General features: G+C 40.2%; 1 protein-coding gene across 5 annotated transcripts in view; it reads right to left on the bottom strand.

The window, feature by feature from the left end:
* The window catches only part of VPS13D (vacuolar protein sorting 13 homolog D), a 296,629-nt gene that overhangs the window by 211,981 nt on the left and 66,320 nt on the right, over positions 1–18,328 (bottom strand). For all 5 annotated transcript variants that reach the window (XM_032300439.1, XM_032300440.1, XM_032300441.1 and 2 more), the window contains 3 exons: positions 11,737–11,919; positions 6,823–7,042; positions 2,127–2,337 (listed from right to left, as the gene is read on the bottom strand). In XM_032300439.1, the coding sequence (XP_032156330.1) occupies positions 2,127–2,337; positions 6,823–7,042; positions 11,737–11,919 (614 nt within the window). The remainder of the gene's footprint in view (positions 1–2,126; positions 2,338–6,822; positions 7,043–11,736; positions 11,920–18,328) is intronic.

Raw genomic sequence — 18,328 nt, 5'->3', positions numbered from 1 at the left:
TTTTTTTTTTTTTGGGGGGGACGGAGTTTCGCTCTCGTTACCCAGGCTGGAGTGCAATGGCGCGATCTCGGTTCACCGCAACCTCTGCCTCCTGGGTTCAGGCAATTCTCCTGCCTCAGCTTCCTGCGTAGCTGGGATTACAGGCACGCGCCACCATGCCCAGCTAATGTTTTGTATTTTTAGTAGAGATGGGGTTTCACCGTGTTGACCAGGATGGTCTCAATCTCTTGACCTCGTGATCCACCCGCCTCAGCCTCCCAAAGTGCTGGGATTACAGGCTTGAGCCACCGCGCCCGGCCCTCTTTCTTTCTTTTTTTTTTTTTTGAGATGGAGTCTTGCTCTGTCACCCAGGCTGGAGTGCAGTGGCACGATCTCAGCTCATTGCCACCTCTGCCTCCCCGGTTCAAGCGATTCTCCTGCCTCAGCTTCCCAAGTAGCTGAGATTACAGGCACATGCCACCATGCCCAGCTAATTTTTGTTTTTGTTTTTTAATAGAGATGGGAGTTTCACCATGTTGGCCAGGCTGGTCTCAAATTCCTGACCTTATGATCCACCCACCTTGGCCTCCCAAAGTGCTGAGATTACAGGCATGAGCCACCGTGCCCAGTCAAAACTGGTTTTTAAAATGCTACAAATGGAAATCTCTATACAGCCACATCTCACCCTTCCCTGGAATAGACACACAAAATGTTGCTGCTTTCTCCAAAATCATTGCACCCAACTGAGAGATACAGTACACTGTAATCAGTGGATCCCAGTTCACCTACATGGGCCAGGCAAGCAGAAGGCCCCTGAAAGGGCCTTGTTAAATGGACACCTGAGTGTCAGTCCAGAGAGTCACATTCTGTTGGTCCCAGGTAGGTCTGGGAATGTTCATTTTCAAGAAGTTTCTCAGCCAGATATGGAACTAACGACAAGTGAAGTCATGCACTGGATTTCAGAAATAAGCACCCTGTGTTTCAAGGCCAACAGCCAGGGTAAACTAGGGTCAGTTCATCGGTCTTTACGGAGTACTTTTCGTTGTTTAATGGAGTGAAATGGGAAACTCTGCACCTAAATATTTATACTGATTAAATGGAGTTCCATGGTAAACAGCAATAGCAGGTCCATAATCTAATCTATTTGGAACACATAATTCAAATGTACAACTCTTCCAGAACACGCTGCCTGCAATCACTACCCTCCTATCACCACCCAATCCATGCTAAATTTGCTTCCCTCCTCTTTGTTTCCAAGGCGCGTGTTGTATTTTTTTTTTTCCTTGAGACGGACTCTCACTCTGTCGCCCAGGCTGGAGTCCAGTGGTGTAATCTCAGCTCATTGCAACCTCCGCCTCCCAGGTTCAAGCAATTGTCTGTAGCTGGGATTATAGGCGCCCACCACCACGCCTCGTCTAATATTTTTGTATTCTTAGTAAAGACAGGTTTTCACCATGTTGGCCAGGCTGATCTTGAACTCCTGATCTGATGATCCATCTGCCTTGGCCTCCCAAAGTGCTGGGATTACAGGCGTGAGCCACCATGCTCAGCCCCAAGGCGCGTGCTGTAATCTTACAACACGGTTTATCAGATTAAATCAAACACTAAATTAGAATCATCTACTTAACTTCCTGTATCCCTCAACAAAACATAAGTTCCTTCAAAGGAATTTGTTTTCTCTTTCATCATAGTAGCCCTCATGTTCAGCACATAGTAGGTACTCAATAAACATTTGTTAGATGAAGAAATAAGCGAATAACTAGTTCTTCTAAACTTATCTTAATGGCACTGATTTCCAAGTTAAGATTCTACTTATCATAGACAATTATTCAGATATAAAACACTGGCCAGGCACAGTGGCTCACACTTGTAATCCCAGCTCTTTGGGAGGCCGAGGCAGGCAGAACACCTGAGGTCAGGAGTTTGAGACCACAACATGGCGAAACCCCATCTCTACTAAAAATACAAAAATTAGCTGGGCATGGTGGCATGTTCCTATAATCCCAGGTACTTGGGAGGCTGAGGCTGAGGAGAATCACTTAAACCTGGGAGGTGGAGGTTGCAGTGAGCCAAGACTGTGTCTCTGCATTCCAGCCTGCCTGGGTGACAGAGTGAGACTTCATCTCGAAACAAAACAAAAAACTCACTTATCCAAATTCCTTTCCACCTGCAACTTCAGCCTACAAGGCTCGGTTAAGAGGCTTCCTCCTGTCTGTCGCACAAAATAGGAAGGGAAGATGAGATCTCCACTATTGTCCTCTGGTGCCTTGGAGTATTCTCTTGGATGTCTCTCTGCAGCAAAGATGTCCATGTCCTGGAGATCCACGACGATGCAATCCAGCAGGCAGACATGGTCTTCTACGAAGACCCAAGGAAAGAGAGGTAATGAAAAATGGGACCCAAAAAGGGCTTGCCCCAAGCAAAATTAAAAATGCAAAGATAGCATTAGGAGAAATACCTAATGTAGATGACGGGGTGACGGATGCAACAAATCACCACGGCACATGTTGTATACCTATGTAACAAACCTGCACAGTCTGCACATGTAACCCAGAACGTAAAGTATAATAAAAAAAAAATTTTTTTTTAATGCAAAGCTCATTGTGTCTTTGACAATGTTTACAGTTGCCTGCTTCCCCTGCTGTCCACTACTCAGAAAACTGGCTATCCAAGACACCACAGTGTCTCCACTATGGCAGCAAGGGCTCCTTATGCAAAGCTCCATGTGCATGACACACCCTGCCCCCCTGCCCTCCTCTCCAAGCACAGACGTTGTCACAGTTCTTCAGTGTCTCATGTCTACACTGTGACAATAACGGGGGCTGGATGACTAAATTTGACTCCACATGCAATCCCTCCCTAGCGATAATGCTACCTAAAGGTTTACAAACTTTTCCCAGCAGTAAAATTTTTTTTCAAACAAATACTGCCACATGTAACCACTTCCATTTCCACTGACCAGATCCAAACCACCTTCATTCTTGCCTAGACCAAAAAGAACTCTCCTCCATTAGACCTACATAATTCCATTCTAGCCCTCACAAAACCATTCTCCCCACAAGACACCTGAGTAATCCTTAAAAAAATAAACAGTCCATAACATTCACTTTTTTTATACACTTACTGGCTATGTTTAATCCAAAATTCTTTCTGTAAACCAGGCATGGTAGCTCAGGCCTGTAATCCCAGCACTTTGGGAGGCCGAGGCGGGTGGATTACCTGAGGTCAGGAGTTCAAGACCAGCCTGGCCAACATGGCGAAACCCTGTCTCTACTAAACATATAAAAATTAGCCAGGCATGGTGGTAGGCACCTGAATCCCAGCTACTTGGGAGCCTGAGGCAGGAGATGGCTTGAACCCAGGAGGTGGAGGTTGCAGTGAGCCGAGATCATGCCACTGTACTCCAGTCTGGGTGGCAGAGTAAGGCTCCATCCCAAAAAGAAAAACAACAAAAAAATTATTTCTGCAAATCTCCCCCAAATCCCTACAAGGCCCTGCACAAGCCCACTGCCTTCTTTCCCAACCTCATTTCAAGCCATTCTCTCTCTTGCTCACTAAGCCCCTGGCTTAGTCAGCCTCAGGCTTACTAAAACAAACTTGTCCTTTATTTCCCCCAAAATGCCAAGCTCTTTGCTGACTGAATAGCCATACAGGTGGAGTGGCCCTCCCATCTCATCTAAATTCAGTCTTCTCTCCTGTCTTTCCCATGATAACGCGTATTATAATCTATCAATATTTAACTGTTCAATGTCTTTTTCATTAGTCTACAAGTAGCATTGCAGGAGGAGCCATGTCTAACAGAATGTTAATATACTAGGGAACAAAATATAACACCTGGCACTAAGTGGACACTGAATAAATGAGTTTTTTATTTGTTCATTCTATTGATAAATACATGAAATAGTTAAAAGTAGAAGCTGATCTGGTAGAAGGGGGTAAGGAATGGGAATGAAGCAGTCTTCGGAGATTCCCTAGGGCAGGGGTCCTAAACCCCCAGGCATGGACAGGTACTCACAGCAGGAGGTGAGAGGTAGGTGAGTGAGCATTACCACCTGAGCTCTGCTCCTTGTCAGATCAGTGGTGGGATTAGATTCTCATAGGGATGCTAACCTTATTGGGGACTCCGTATGCAAGGGATCTAGGTTGTGTACTCCTTATGAGAATCCAATGCCTGATGATCTGAGGTGGAACAGTTTCATCCTGAAACCATCTCCAGCCCCGTCCATGGAAAAACTGTCTTCCATGAAACTGGTCCCTGCCAAAAAGGTTGGGGACTGCTGCCCTAGGGTACTATTATGGAATCCTAGGATTATATGGAAACAGCATGAAAACCACTGTCTTAATCCAAGGCACTGTATCATGAATAGTGAAATTTCAGAAACAAAGAGCAAATTAGTAGGAGAAATACTGCTAAAAAAGAGACCTTCTTTCTATAAAACATCCCAAATCACTTCTTAAAGGCATCCACCTCTACAGATGTAAGACTGGCCTTATTCTTAGTCATCACAAACGTCACAACATCAGTGACGGCGGGCGCCATGAGCTGAGTGGTCCTCAGGTGCAGCCCTCTGTGCTCTTATCTGTGCATGCAGACACACTGGCAGGCAGCATCATGTTGGGTTACAATTCGGTTCTGGAGTCAGACTGCCAAAATTCATAGTCCAACTCTTCCATTACTATCTACATAACCTTGGGCAAGTTAGGTTACGTAATCTCTCCAAGGCTTTGCCTCTTCATCTGTGAAATAGGGATGTTTTAAAAAACCCTACAGTAGTGTAATGTGGACAAAATAATTAATGTAAATAATGCGCCACAATGTTTAACACACAGTAAGTGTTCCACAACTACTACTAAGGTGATTAAAATTATCTCGTTGCAGGATCAACATAATTAAAACCACTTTCCTGTCACCTCTAGGACTATAAGGTACCAGAGAGAGTTAACGATTCCTCCCATCTATGTAACAAGACACTCAGCAGCCTCTCTCAGCTAGTGCCCTGAATCTTGCAAAGTCCCATCACACTGGACTGATCTTTGCAGTTCATCATATTCTGCCTCCCTCTCTAGCAGCTCAAAGCAGCTCCCACTTATCCAGTACATCACTCATCCAGAACACATTTAACAATAGAAAAGAGGCCAGGCATGGGGGCTCATGCCTGTAACCCCAGAACTTTGGGACAACGAGGCAGGAGGATCACTTGAGCTCAGGACTTTAAGATCCAGCCTGGGCAACCTGGTGAAACCCCATCTCTACAAAAAAAATAACAACAACAACAAAAAAATTAGCTGCGTATGATGGCGTGTGCCTGTATTTCCAGCTCCTCAGGAAGCTGAGGTGGGAGGATCACTTGAGCTCAGGAGGTCAATGCTGCAGTGAGCCATGATCTCGACACTGCACTCTAGCCTGGGAGACAGTGTGAGGCGCTGTCTCAAGGGGAGAAAAAATACATAAAACCAGAAAAGCCTCCAAAATAATGTTCTCATTTGGAATGACTAAATCTTTTTTTTAATTTTAATTTTTTATTTTACTTTAAGTTCTGGGGTACATGTGCAGCTCTTGCAGGATTGTTACATAGGTATACACATGCCGTGGTGGTTTGCTGCCTCCATCCCCCCATCACCTACATTAGGTATTTCTCCTAATGTTATCCCTCCCCAATCTTCCCACCCCCTGCTATCCCTGCCCTAGTCCCCCAACCCCCAATAGACCCCAGTGTGTGATGTTCCCCTCCCTGTGCCCATGTGTTCTTGTTGTTCAACACCCACTTATGAGTGAGAACATGCAGTGTTTGGTTTTCTGTTCTTGTGTCAGTTTGTTGAGAATGATGGTTATCCATATTCATGCATGTCCCTGCAAAGGACATGAACTCATCCTTTTTATGGCTGCACAGTATTCCATGGTGTATATGTGCCACATTTTCTTTATCCAATCTATTTTTGATGGGCATTTGGGTTGGTTCCAAGTCTTTGCTATTGTAAACAGTGCCTCAAGGAACATACATGTGTGCATGTGTCTTTATAATAGATCAATTTATAATCCTTTGGGTATATACCCAGTAATGGGATTGCTGGGTCAAACGGTATTTCTATTTCTAGATCCTTGAGGAATCGCCACACTGTCTTCCACAACGGTTGAACTAATTTACACTCTCTCAACAATAGTGTAAAGTGTTCCTATTTCTCCACATCCTCTCCAGCATCTGTTATCTCCAGAGTTTTTAATGATCGCCATTCTATCTGGCATGAGATGATATCTCAATGTGATTTTGATTTGCATTTCTCTAATGACCAGTGATGATGAGCATTTTTTCATATGCTGGTTGGCCGCATAAATGTCTTCCCTTGGGAAGTGTCTGTTCATATCTTTCACCCACTAATTCTTATGTTGGCGAGAACACCAATGACCAGATGGTTCATGTCTTTTAAAAACTGCTACAGCATTTCTGTTGTTGCCTGATTTACGCTAATATTTTTTAATGTGTTCTTTTACATTTCTTAGAATTAGTAGCTTGCCAGGATAGTGTCTAGGTAGTGGCTTGCAAGGATGCAAGACTCTTTCTACTATTTTCAGCTATGAGAAAAAAGTCCTAACAGACGATCTAAAAATCTCTTTAATTACACTGTATCTCGCTCATTTAACCCTACTGTAGAAGTCATCCAATGATAAATCTATACTTAAAACTCTGAAACCTTCTAAAACAAAATCAAAATCCAATCATCATTAAAGAAATGCTATCTCTTCATTAACACCTGCTTGAACACAATGCCCGCCCTGCTCAGGTTCCTGAACAGTCCCGTGAATTTCCCCACCTTCAGTGTGATGCAGCTTTTCTCCTCTTTTACCTGGACTACTAGACACTTGGCCAACAGACAATGCAGGTTGTGGTCCTTGCTGCTTGGTGGAGGTACTGGGCACAAACTCACTCTTCAGGCTGCCGAGGCTCATTCCAGCAAGAGGCATCGTGAACTGCCCCTGGGAACGGGTTCCCTTGGGCTCCTCCGAGCTTGTTTTCCTCAGACTGTGTTTGGGAGTACCCGTTGGGGAAGCTGAAGGCACAGATTCCTGGAAAGAAACAAACTAAAACTAGAATACAGGAAATGGAAAATGGGGAGCACTGGTGGTAGGACCCTGTGTTTAATATCTCCAAAGCCCTATCCCAGTCCCTAGGGTCTTCAAAGACTCTGTAATACTTGCGCTTTCCTCAGCCTCCCAGATCCCATATACAAGAGGCTACCAGGATCGTGACATTTACTGCCACAAAACATTATCAGCAGAGATGTTACATATAGTTCAATACTTGTTGAAAACTTCTGCAGGAAGATAAGCATCTTTTGGCTCAAGAGCAAATCTGAAGATGCCAATTGCTTCAAGTGGTTTAATCAAGGTCAAATGCAGCAAATGCAAGTCTCTCAGCTATAAGATGGTTTGTTGCTTTGCTGTTGGGGAGGGGCGTATTGTTCTAAGAAAAGGTATCTAATGGCAACATGGCTCCAACGAAATGAGGCCACAGTAATGTGTTTGTACTTTGCAGACATCTCCCCTCATGGGTTTACATTTCCCATCTCTCTAAGTAACTGTGGCAATGAAAACAAAATGAAAACCAAAAGAAGTCAGCCATTCCTATGATGTTTCTGCTCAAGGGCATGAAAACTAAGAAGGGCTAACAGAGAATAAAATAGATACTGTAATTCTGCTGAAAATACTACTCTTTTCTTACACACTCAGTACCTTCATTCAGTTAATTACTAACAGAGGAAAATCTATTTCACCAGAACGATTCAATAATTGACTTTTAAGCTTCCCAGGGCTCAGAGCTACATATCTGCACAGCTTCCGTGGCATCTCTGTTCCCATCTCGCCATTCTCATCTGTATGTGGGAAGAGAGGAAGGATGGTTCTCCCTCTAGGCCTGCCTTATATGTTTACTCCTCTCAGCTTTGGAAAAGAATATGAAAATAGTGCTCCCTTTCACAGTTCTCTCAAGTAGTAATTACAAGCAAAAGAAACTAGTTCTTGCTTTCTGCAATTTTTTTTTGTAGGGCAGATTACTAGGTAAATGCCATTATTTAAGTATTTCAACATTAAAACCTTTCCCTCTCACTTAGTTTATTTAAACTCTGTAAAATGTTTGTTGCCCTTTCATTTGATTCATCTCGACATCCTCTCTGTAGTTGGATTAAATAAATCAATGGCTTGAGGAGATTAACTCAAAGCTTTTGAAAGACTTTGACTTAGAAATTGTGGTTTAAGCATAAGCTATGGTTGAGAAGAATGAAATAAAAGCATATGCAAAAAAACTCAATCTTGTACTCATTAAGACATGGATTTATGTAAAACAATTCCAAACACACAGGAGTCATGAAACTCAAGGGCAAATAACCCCTCTGCAAGCTTTCATTTCAGGATTATTTCCTGCTCTTTAACCACTGGAATGCATATTAGACAAACCTCACACATGCAAATGTATTAAAGGGCAAATGTAAATGCAAAATGATGGATGGTGAAGAAGGTAATTATTCATTTCATATAGATTGTAATCAATTACATTTAACTGTATGCATGGGGAGGTAAACCTCACAGATGTGTTTATCTGATTACAAATACTTGAACAAGCAACTCACTCCAAACAGCCCTTATGGAATTCTACAGAGCAATCACTCGTACCTAATAAGCTAGTTTTTCTAAGATTGAAGGATATAAAGCAAGATCACCAAGAAAGTACTACTGAGGGCTAAAAAAAAGAAATTCTTTTTAATAGGCCTTAAGAAGAACTTCTCTACATAGTAGGAAAGTAATTTAAACACTTAAAAAAAAAAGTTAATAAGCAGGCTTTCTCAAGTAATGAGATATCTTAAAGGGCTGGTTTTAATTTTCTGTTTTAAGCATGTGAATGTGAATTGACTGCTGAATCCCATAAGGTTTTTCAGAATAGTCAGGTTGCAAAAAAAGCACATTATACCTTGAAGAAAAAGCTGTCCTTGTATGCAGTGCCACGTAAAATCAAATCCTCAAAAACAAATACAGGGAAATTTTTTTTCATTAAAATGCTACAAACTCAGTGCTATTATTTGGCTTAAAAAATAGGAACCTTTTGCAAAAATTTCTTGAAGTATTTTGGTAATTCTTCTGCCAAGGCTAACTTCAGGGTCTGCTGGTAAATCCATATATAGATGTATCTGATAAAGATATTCAGTCCATTACCTTTTTAGGAAGGACAGAGAAACAAACATGGTCCTGGTGAACTTGGTCACACATTCTGGCTAGAACTGAGTTCCTCCTAAAAATTTTAGTGTGGCCTCCACGTAAAGACTTACCTCAAACAAATACAGTTATGCACCGCATAATGCCACTCCAGTCTACAGACCACATATACTATGATGGTCCCATAAGATTATAATGCAGTATTTTTATTTTATCTTTTCTATGTTTAGATATGTTCAGATACATTAATACCTTACCATGGTGTTACAACTGCCTACAGTATTCAGCACAGTATTGTGCCGTACAGGTTTGTAGCCCAGGAGCAACAGGCTATACAACAGAGCCTAGGTGTGTAGTAGGCTAAGCCATTTAGGTTTGTGTAAGGACACTCTGCAATGATCACAGAGCAAGGAAATCACCTAAGGATGCATTCTCCCAAGGATCTCCCTGTAGCTAAGGGACCATGATTGTATTTGGTCTTAGTCCCTGACACAAGGGCTTCTAAGACCCCTGGAATCTCCAGAGTGATAAAATGTCCTTGTGTATGTTAATGAAATAACTGGTGGCTAAAAGCCCCTAAATAGCTTTAGAATGGGAGCTGTCAGAAGTATAGGCAACCATGTGATTAGACAGTTGTAACTTTCAGTTTCAGTGCCCAGACCTCCAGGGAGAGCAGTGGGGCTAGAGATCGAGTCTAATCACAAATGGTCAATGATTTAATTAATTACACCCATGTAATGGGAGCTCCATTAAAAGCCTAACCAATGGGGTCCAGAGAGCTACCAGGTTGGTGAACACATCCACAGTCCAGGAGGATGGAACACCCCAATTCCATGGCACAGAAGCTCCTGTGTTTGGGACACCTCTGGACCTTACCCTATGTACCTCTTATCTGGCTGTATCCTTTATTACAGCCTTTATACTAAACCAGTAAATGTGTTCCCCTGAGTTCTGTGAGCCACTACAGCAAATTACTGAACCTCAGGAGGGCACTATGGAAACCCCGAGTTTATAGCTAGTCCGTCAGATGTACAGGAGACCTGGACTTGCGACTGTTGTCTGAAGTGAAGGGTAGTCTCAGCATAACGCCAAGTGGTTAGTGTCGTAATTAAATTATAGGACACCCAGCTGGTATCTGCAGAGTTGGAAAATGGTAGTTACAGGGTAAAACCCAACACATTTGGTGTCAGAAGCATTGGGAATTGTTTCCTTTTATATGTAAAGAGCACAGCACTGGCTGATGTATAATGAGCATTCAGCAAATGGTAGCTATGTATTGCTATTTTTGGCAGTTTTAAGATCTTACAATCAAATCTTATATACATTTCAAGGCCATCTCTCTCCCTATGTTATTAGCTACTATACTAAAAATAGGCATAACTAGCTGGGAATTTTAGTAAGTGCTTTTCTGACACACTAAATTGAGTTTGCAAGGAATAAGCAAACAGACTGAAGAGCTGCCGTGGAAACCAACAAGAAATGATGAAAACATACACCAAGAATGACAAGGCCTCATCTCTAGTTCCAGATATGTCACTCGGTCTCCTCAAATGCAAAACGGGGGGATAAAGGGGGACTAATCAGACCATCTAAAAGGTACTCTCAGCTTTAAGAGTCTGTGAATTATTAGGTGTTTCCCTTTTTATTGTTTATTCTCAAAGAATCCTAGTTTTCGCTAGTGTAAAACACAAATAACAGCCCTCATCCTAATTACCTCCAACACTGTTATAAGAAATAAATAAGTCACAGCCATAAAAAAGAATGAAATCATGTCCTTTGCAGAAACACTGATGGAACTGGAAGCCATAATCCTAAGTGAATTAATGCAGGAACAGAAAAGCAAATACCACATGTTCTCACTTTGAAGTGGGAGCTAAACACTGAGTATTCATGGACATAAATATGGGAACAATAGATGCCCTCCTGAGGTTCTATAATTTGCTATGGTAGCTCACAAAACTCAGGGAAACACATTTACTTGTTTAATATAAACTACTAGAGCAGGGAGAGGGGAGTGAGGGGAATGGGTCAGAAAACTACCTATTGGGTACTCTGCTCACTACCTAGGTACAATATACCCATCTAACAAACCTGCACATGTACCCCTGTGTCTAAAATGAAAGTTGAAAAAAGAAGGCGTCACGGTTTAAAACTGTAAGGCAATATACTATATAAGATGTTATTATCAAGACATTTTTACATGGCTTCAAGTAAACAAGGGCCAATCACGTCCTCTGAAAAAAGCCACAGAGTATAAAAAGTTGATATTATAGAAGAAATGCTTTTACTTAAGGAAAGTAATGGAAGGTTGGTTTCACTGGTTTGTTTGCTAAAACAAGTTACTACCTGCAGTTACTAACAGTTGTTAATTTACACTACTTCAATTCATAAGGTTAATTGAAATGTCAATAAAATGTAAAAAAAAAAAAAATCTTCAAGCCACATACCCTACAAAAGTAATAGCAATTATGGATCATCTTACACAGCATACAAATTTTTCAATTAGTGATCAAATACTAGCTGAACTGAAAAGGAAATGCATACTGACTGCTTACCTTATCTTGTAGGGAAAAGGTGCCAGGAAAACCAGCAAAGAGAAACTTATTTTTGACTTTCAACTTCCCCAAATTTGCTACAATCAGATTATTTGATCTGGAACTTTCTGGGATCAGGAGAACGGGTGCACCAGCCTCAATATCCAGGAGAACCCGTGAACAGCGCTGGGCTTGATCTCTCACCTGAAAGAGGAAGGAAAAGTGACTCAGAGGATAATTAATTACCTAACATTACCATCAAATAACCTCAAGTTCCCAAAAGTTTCATGAGTTTACAAAACAATTAAAATCATACAGAGCATATTCCATGACCACCATGGAGTTAAATTAGAAATCAGTACCAAGAAGATAATGGAAAATCCCCAAATATTTGGAAACTAAACAACACACTTCTAAACAACCCCTAGGTCAGAAGAAATCACAGGGAAATAGAAAAAACATTTTCACTAAAATGACAAGGAAAACATAATACATTAAAATTTGTGAGATACACTTAAAATAATGCTTACAGAGAGATGTACACCACTACTTTAGAAAGCAATAAAGACTTAAAAATCAGTAATTGAAAGCTTCCACCTTAAGAAGCTTGAAAAAGAAAAGTAAATTAAATCTAAAGTAGAAGGAAGAACATAAAAAGCATTAAATCAATGACACAGGAAACAGACAATACAGAAAAATCAATTACACATTTATAGAAAACTGCATCCATAAACCACAGAATATATGTTTTTTTTCTTATTTTAAGTTCTGGGGTACATGTGCAGCTCTTGCAGGATTGTTACATAGGTATACGCATGCCGTGGTGGATTGCTGCCTCCATCCCCCCATCACCTACATTAGGTATTTCTCCTAATGTTATCCCTCCCCAATCTCCCCACCCCCTGCTATCCCTGCCCTAGTCCCCCAACCAATAGACCCCAGTGTGTGATGTTCCCCTCCCTGTGTCCATGTGTTCTCGTTGTTCAACACCCACTTATGAGTGAGAACATGCAGTGTTTGGTTTTCTGTTCTTGTGTCAGTTTTCTGAGAATGATGGTTATCCAGATTCATCCATGTCCCTGCAAAGGACATGAACTCATCCTTTTTTGTGGCTGCACAGTATTCCATGGTGTATATGTGCCACATTTTCTTTATGCAGTCTATCTTTGATGGGCATTTGGGTTGGTTCCAAGTCTTTGCTATTGTAAACAGTGCCTTAATGAACATATGTGTGTGCATGTGTCTTTATAATAGATCGATTTATAATCCTTTGGATATATATATCCAGTAATGGGATTGCTGGGTCAAACGGTATTTCTATTTCTAGATCCTTGAGGAATCGCCACACTGTCTTCCACAATGGTTGAACTAATTTACACTCCCAATAACAGTGTAAAAGCATTCCTATTTTTCCACATCCTCTCAGCATCTGTTGTCCAGATTTTTTAATGATCGCCATTATAACTAGCATGAGATAGTATCTCAATGTGATTTTGATTTGCATTTCTCTAATGACCAGTGATAATGAGCATTTTTTTCATACATTGGTTGGACACATAAATGTCTTCTTTTGAAAAATGTCTGTTCATATCTTTTGCCCACTTTTTGATGGGGTTGGTTTTTTGTTTTAGTTCTTTGTAGATTCTGGATATTAGCCCTTTCTCAGATGGGTAGATTGCAAAAATTTCTTCCCATTCTGTTGGTTGCCAGTTCACTCTAACGATTGTTTCTTTTGCTGTGCAGATGCTCTTAAGTTTCATTAGATACCATTTGTCTATTTTGGCTTTTGTTGCCATTGCTTTTGATGTTTTAGTCATGAAGTCCTTGCCTATGCCTATGTCCTGAATGGTATCACCTAGGTTTTCTTCTAGGGTTGTTTTTTTTTTTTAAGATGGGGTTTCACCATGATGGCCAGGCTGGTCTTGAACTCCTGACCTCAGGTGATCCACCCACCTCAGCCTCCCAAAGTGCTACGATTACAGGCATGAGACACCGCACCTGGCCTCTTCTAGGGTTTTTATGCTGTTAGTTCTTATGTTTAAATCTTTAATCCATCTGGAATTAATTTTTGCATAAGGTGTAAGGAAGGGATCCAGTTTCAGCTTTCTGCACATGGCTAGCCAGTTTTCCCAAAGTCATTTATTAAACTGGGAATCCTTTCCCCATTGCTTGTTTTTGTCTGGTTTGTCAAAGATCAGATGGTTGTAGATGTGTGGTGTTATTTCCAAGGCTCTGTTCTGTTCTGTTGGTCTATATCTCTGTTTTGGTACCAGTACCATGCTGTTTTGATTACTGTAGCCTTACAGTATAGTTTGAAGTCAGGTAGTGTGATGCCTCCAGCTTTGTTCTTTTTGCTTAGGATTGTCTTGGCTATGTGGGCTCTTTTTTGGTTCCATATGAAGTTTAAGGTGGTTTTTTTCCAGTTCTGTGAAGAAGGTCAATGGTAGTTTGATGGGAATAGCATTGAATCTACAAATTACTTTGGGCAGTATGGTCATTTTCATATTGATTCTTCTTAACCATGAGCATGGAATGTTTTTTCATCTGTTTGTGTCCTCTCTTCTTTCCTTGAGCAGTGGTTTGTAGTTATCCTTGAAGAGGTCCTTCACGTTCTTTGTCAGCTGTATTCCTAGGTATTTTATTCTCTTTGTAGCAATTGTGAATGGGAGTTTGCTCCTAATTTGGCTCTCTGTTTGTCTGTTACTGGTATACAGGAATGCTTGTGATTTTTGCACACTGATTTTGTATCCTGAGACTTTGCTGAAGTTGCTTATCACCCTAAGGAGATTTTGGGCTAAGATGATAGGGTCTTCTAAATGTACAATCATATCATTTGCAAATAGAGACAATTTGACTTTCTCTTTTCCTAACTGAATACCCTTTATTTCTTTTCCTTGCTGGAAAAGCCACCGATGGCCTCCTTTCGGTAGGAAAGGGGTCGTCCAGTCTGCTGCACTTCCCGGGTGAGGTAGTGCCCCACCCTGCCTTGGCTTGCCCTCCTTGGGCTATACTCACTGTCCGGCCAGTCCCTGGTTGAGATGCACCTGGCACCTCAGTTGGAAATGTGGCGATCACTCGTCCTCTGTGTTGCTCTCGATGGGAACTGCACTCCGTAGCTTTCTTTTTTTTTTTTTTTGAGACAGAGTCTTGCTGTATTGTCCAGGCTGGAGTACAGTGGCGTAATTCAGCTCACTGCAATCTCTGCCTCCCAGGCGCAAGTGAGATTCTCATGCCTCAGCCTCCCACATAGCTGGGATTACAAGCACGCACCACAATGCCCAGCTATTTTTTGTATTTTTAGTAGAGATGGGGTTTCGCCATGTGGGCCAGGCTGGTCTCAAACTCCTGGCCTCATGTGATCAATCTGTCTCAGCCTCCCAAAGTGCTGGGATTACAGGGGTGAGCCACAGTGCCCAGCCCAGAACATACATTCTTTATAAGAACAGGTGGTATATTTGCTGAGAGTAGGCCAGGGCAATATAGGCCTGAATAAGTTGGTTATTTTAAAAGATAAAACTAATAAACCCCTGGCCACTTATTAGCTTGGTTATCTTGGTTAAGTCATTAAAGTCTCTGTGCCTCAATTTCCTTATCTATAAAATAGGAATAAGCTCTAAGCCCTACCTCAAAGAGGTATAAGGATTAAATGAGACAATACACCCAAAAATTGAGTGAAAATGTAACAGCTCTTATTATCACATCAACACCATATCCTTTCAGGCTTTATTACCTATACTCACAGCCATGTATTTTTACGTATACAGGCATCCTGACGAGCACTTGCATCTTTAACAGGCATTCAGTTATATGTTAATGGAAAAAAATACTGAATCATGAGCCAGACAACCAAGTTAAGAGCTGACAATGTTTCCTCGCCTATAAAATGAAAGTAACACATCTGCCGACCAACCCCTCATTAGGTATTATCATAACTAATTATCTTTTTTTCCTTGATTATATCCCCCCACTTAAATATAAACTCCATGAAGGCAAGGGCCTTATCTTTCTTGTTTTCCACTATGTTCCTAGCGCCTGGCAAGTTGCATGACACATTCACTCTGAAATTACTGAAGAAATGAACAAACAGGGTTGTTGTAAGGATCAAATGAGATAATATATAGGAAAGCACTTTGAAAACTCCAAAGCATCATTAATATAAATAACAATTGCCAAATGTACAGACTACTTATTTCTGCTATCTCCATATTCTTACTATAACTGAATCAAGGGAAGAAGAGTAAGAAAAATACTCCCTGCTGGTCACATAGCTTATGGTGGCAAAACCTAGACTCAAAATATTTGTCCCAAGATTTCTGAGATGCAGTATTACTTTACAATACCAGTTGCTAAGTGAATGAAGAAGTGTAACCAATATAAGAGATTACATGTAAAGTGGAAGGAAGGCATAGGAAAATTGCATCATACTTCTGGGGTAAAAACATAAGGGATATAATTTATATTTGGCCAAACACATCAGGTACAACTGATACTCTTATAATTTGAAACATCAAGAATAAAAAGAAATTCAAAGTCCCACTGAATCATTATTTATAGACCTCAGAAAACGCAGGAATAAAAGTCCAGCTACATGTCAAAAACACGTGTCACCAATGCAAGGTGAATGGAATTTAAATTTCAAACAAAATGGCCTCTTCACCTTATAGGCAAATAAAGATAGATCTCAGCGCTATATAAACCTAATTCAAACACCTAGAATTAAACATTCTTGAGAAGATCAGCTTTTCTTCAAAGCCTACATATTTAACAATGTTCAAAACAGAAAGACATTCCTTTAACCTCCTACTTATCTTATATAATTTGAAAAAGCCAAACTTAAGAGACTTACTGTTCAACTCTGTTTAACCCAGGAAGTTAAACCCAATTACTCAGTAATGTACAAGCATCTCACTTCCTAACCCATATGACTCACCAACATAAGGCTTACTACTGTTTAAACCACACATGTAAAAGTAATTGTTTTAAATGCATATAACAACTCCAGCAGAAGACATTTAGCAGAGTTGTATTGAGAGTCACAAAAATATTCATAACTTTGATAAAACAGTACCATTTATAGGAATCAGTCCTATAAATATAACTCAAAAAATGAAAAAAAGCCTTCACTTCTATAAAGATATTCACGGAAGCATTAGTCATAAGAATGAAAAGCTGAAAGCAATTTAAGTGTTAAAAATAGGAAAATGGTTAAGCTGATAGATTATATAGTTACTACATAGGCTACCTATGAAAAATGCAAAGCAAGATGGAAAAAGATTCTAAAAAAAGGCTAGGAAAAACAGCCGGATTCTAAAAGTGCATGTATAAAATTACTGTGTTTTACAGAGTTTATACACTGCATGCTGTTTCTCAATCGAAATTATTCTATAAAAGCATATGCAAACCATAAATGTATATCATTTTATGTCAAATAAAAAGTCCAACAATAAGAGTATTGGGAAGGATATGAATTAAAAGAAATTCTTATACATTGCTGATGGGAGGCTACAATTGAGACAGCTGTTTTGGAAAATGATCTGGCTTTAGCTAGTGAAGATAACTGTGTGCATACCCTATGGCTCAGTAATTCCACTGCTAGATATCTCAGAGATCAGAAAAGGTCTCAAACATGTGCATTAGGAGTCACAGTACACAAAAGCAAAAACCCTGTATAACAACCCAAACGTTCAAAAGGAAAATGGATAAATCACGTTATACACAGAATGAAATGCAATGGTGAAAATAAATGCTATCATTATGTTAACAATATGAATGAATCTTACTAACACACTAAGCAGGGATAAAAAGCAAGTCATGGCACATTAAATACAGTTTAATGCCATTTTTATAAAGATCACAAGCAAAGCAAAAGATACTGTTTGGGAATTTTTTCTTTTTAATTTTAAAGGGACTTATAGACCCAAAAATCACCAGAGTGGTTACGTGAGGAGTTGACAGGGGAACGAGATAGGGAAGGAACGCAGCATATGCAGGCAGCTGTCTTCCTGACGTTTTAATTTTCAGTTTAGAGGTGGGTTCACAGATGTTCATCTTATTATGCTTCATAACATATATACATGCTACAGATAATCTTTTACAGGTGTAAAACACTATATATTTTTTTAGTTTTTATAGAAAGAAAAATCAGTTATATATTCCATGAGTAAATTCACAGAAAAATGTATAGAAAGAAAACAACCGAAACAAATTAAAACATGCTATGGTGCAGAGATACTAGTATGATTCTTTTTTCCAGATTTTCTATAATTTGATTATGCTTTTATAATTTTTTAAAATACTTTCCCTGGAATATACACAGGAAACTGTCAGCACTCGTTGCTCCCAGGGAGAGAAACTAGATGGCTGGAGAAACAGAACTGAGGAGGCTTTTCTCCAAATGCCCTTTTTCACTTTGCTACTGTACCAAATCAATATCTAACACAGTCAAACACTTTCTATTTAAATTAAAATGTAATTTTAAAAAATATTGCCACTATAAAGATAGCATTTACTAAATTATCATTTTTTTTACCCAATAAAGTTGGGGTTTTTTGTTGTTGTTGTTGTTTTGAGGAAGGGTCTGACTCTGTCACCAAGGCTGAAGTGCAGTGGCATG

This window comes from Sapajus apella, unplaced genomic scaffold, assembly GCF_009761245.1.
Source record: "Sapajus apella isolate SASKATOON/1434 unplaced genomic scaffold, GSC_monkey_1.0 scaffold43, whole genome shotgun sequence".
NCBI classification, from domain to species: Eukaryota; Metazoa; Chordata; class Mammalia; order Primates; family Cebidae; genus Sapajus; species Sapajus apella.
This window is presented reverse-complemented; position numbering and strand designations above follow the sequence as displayed.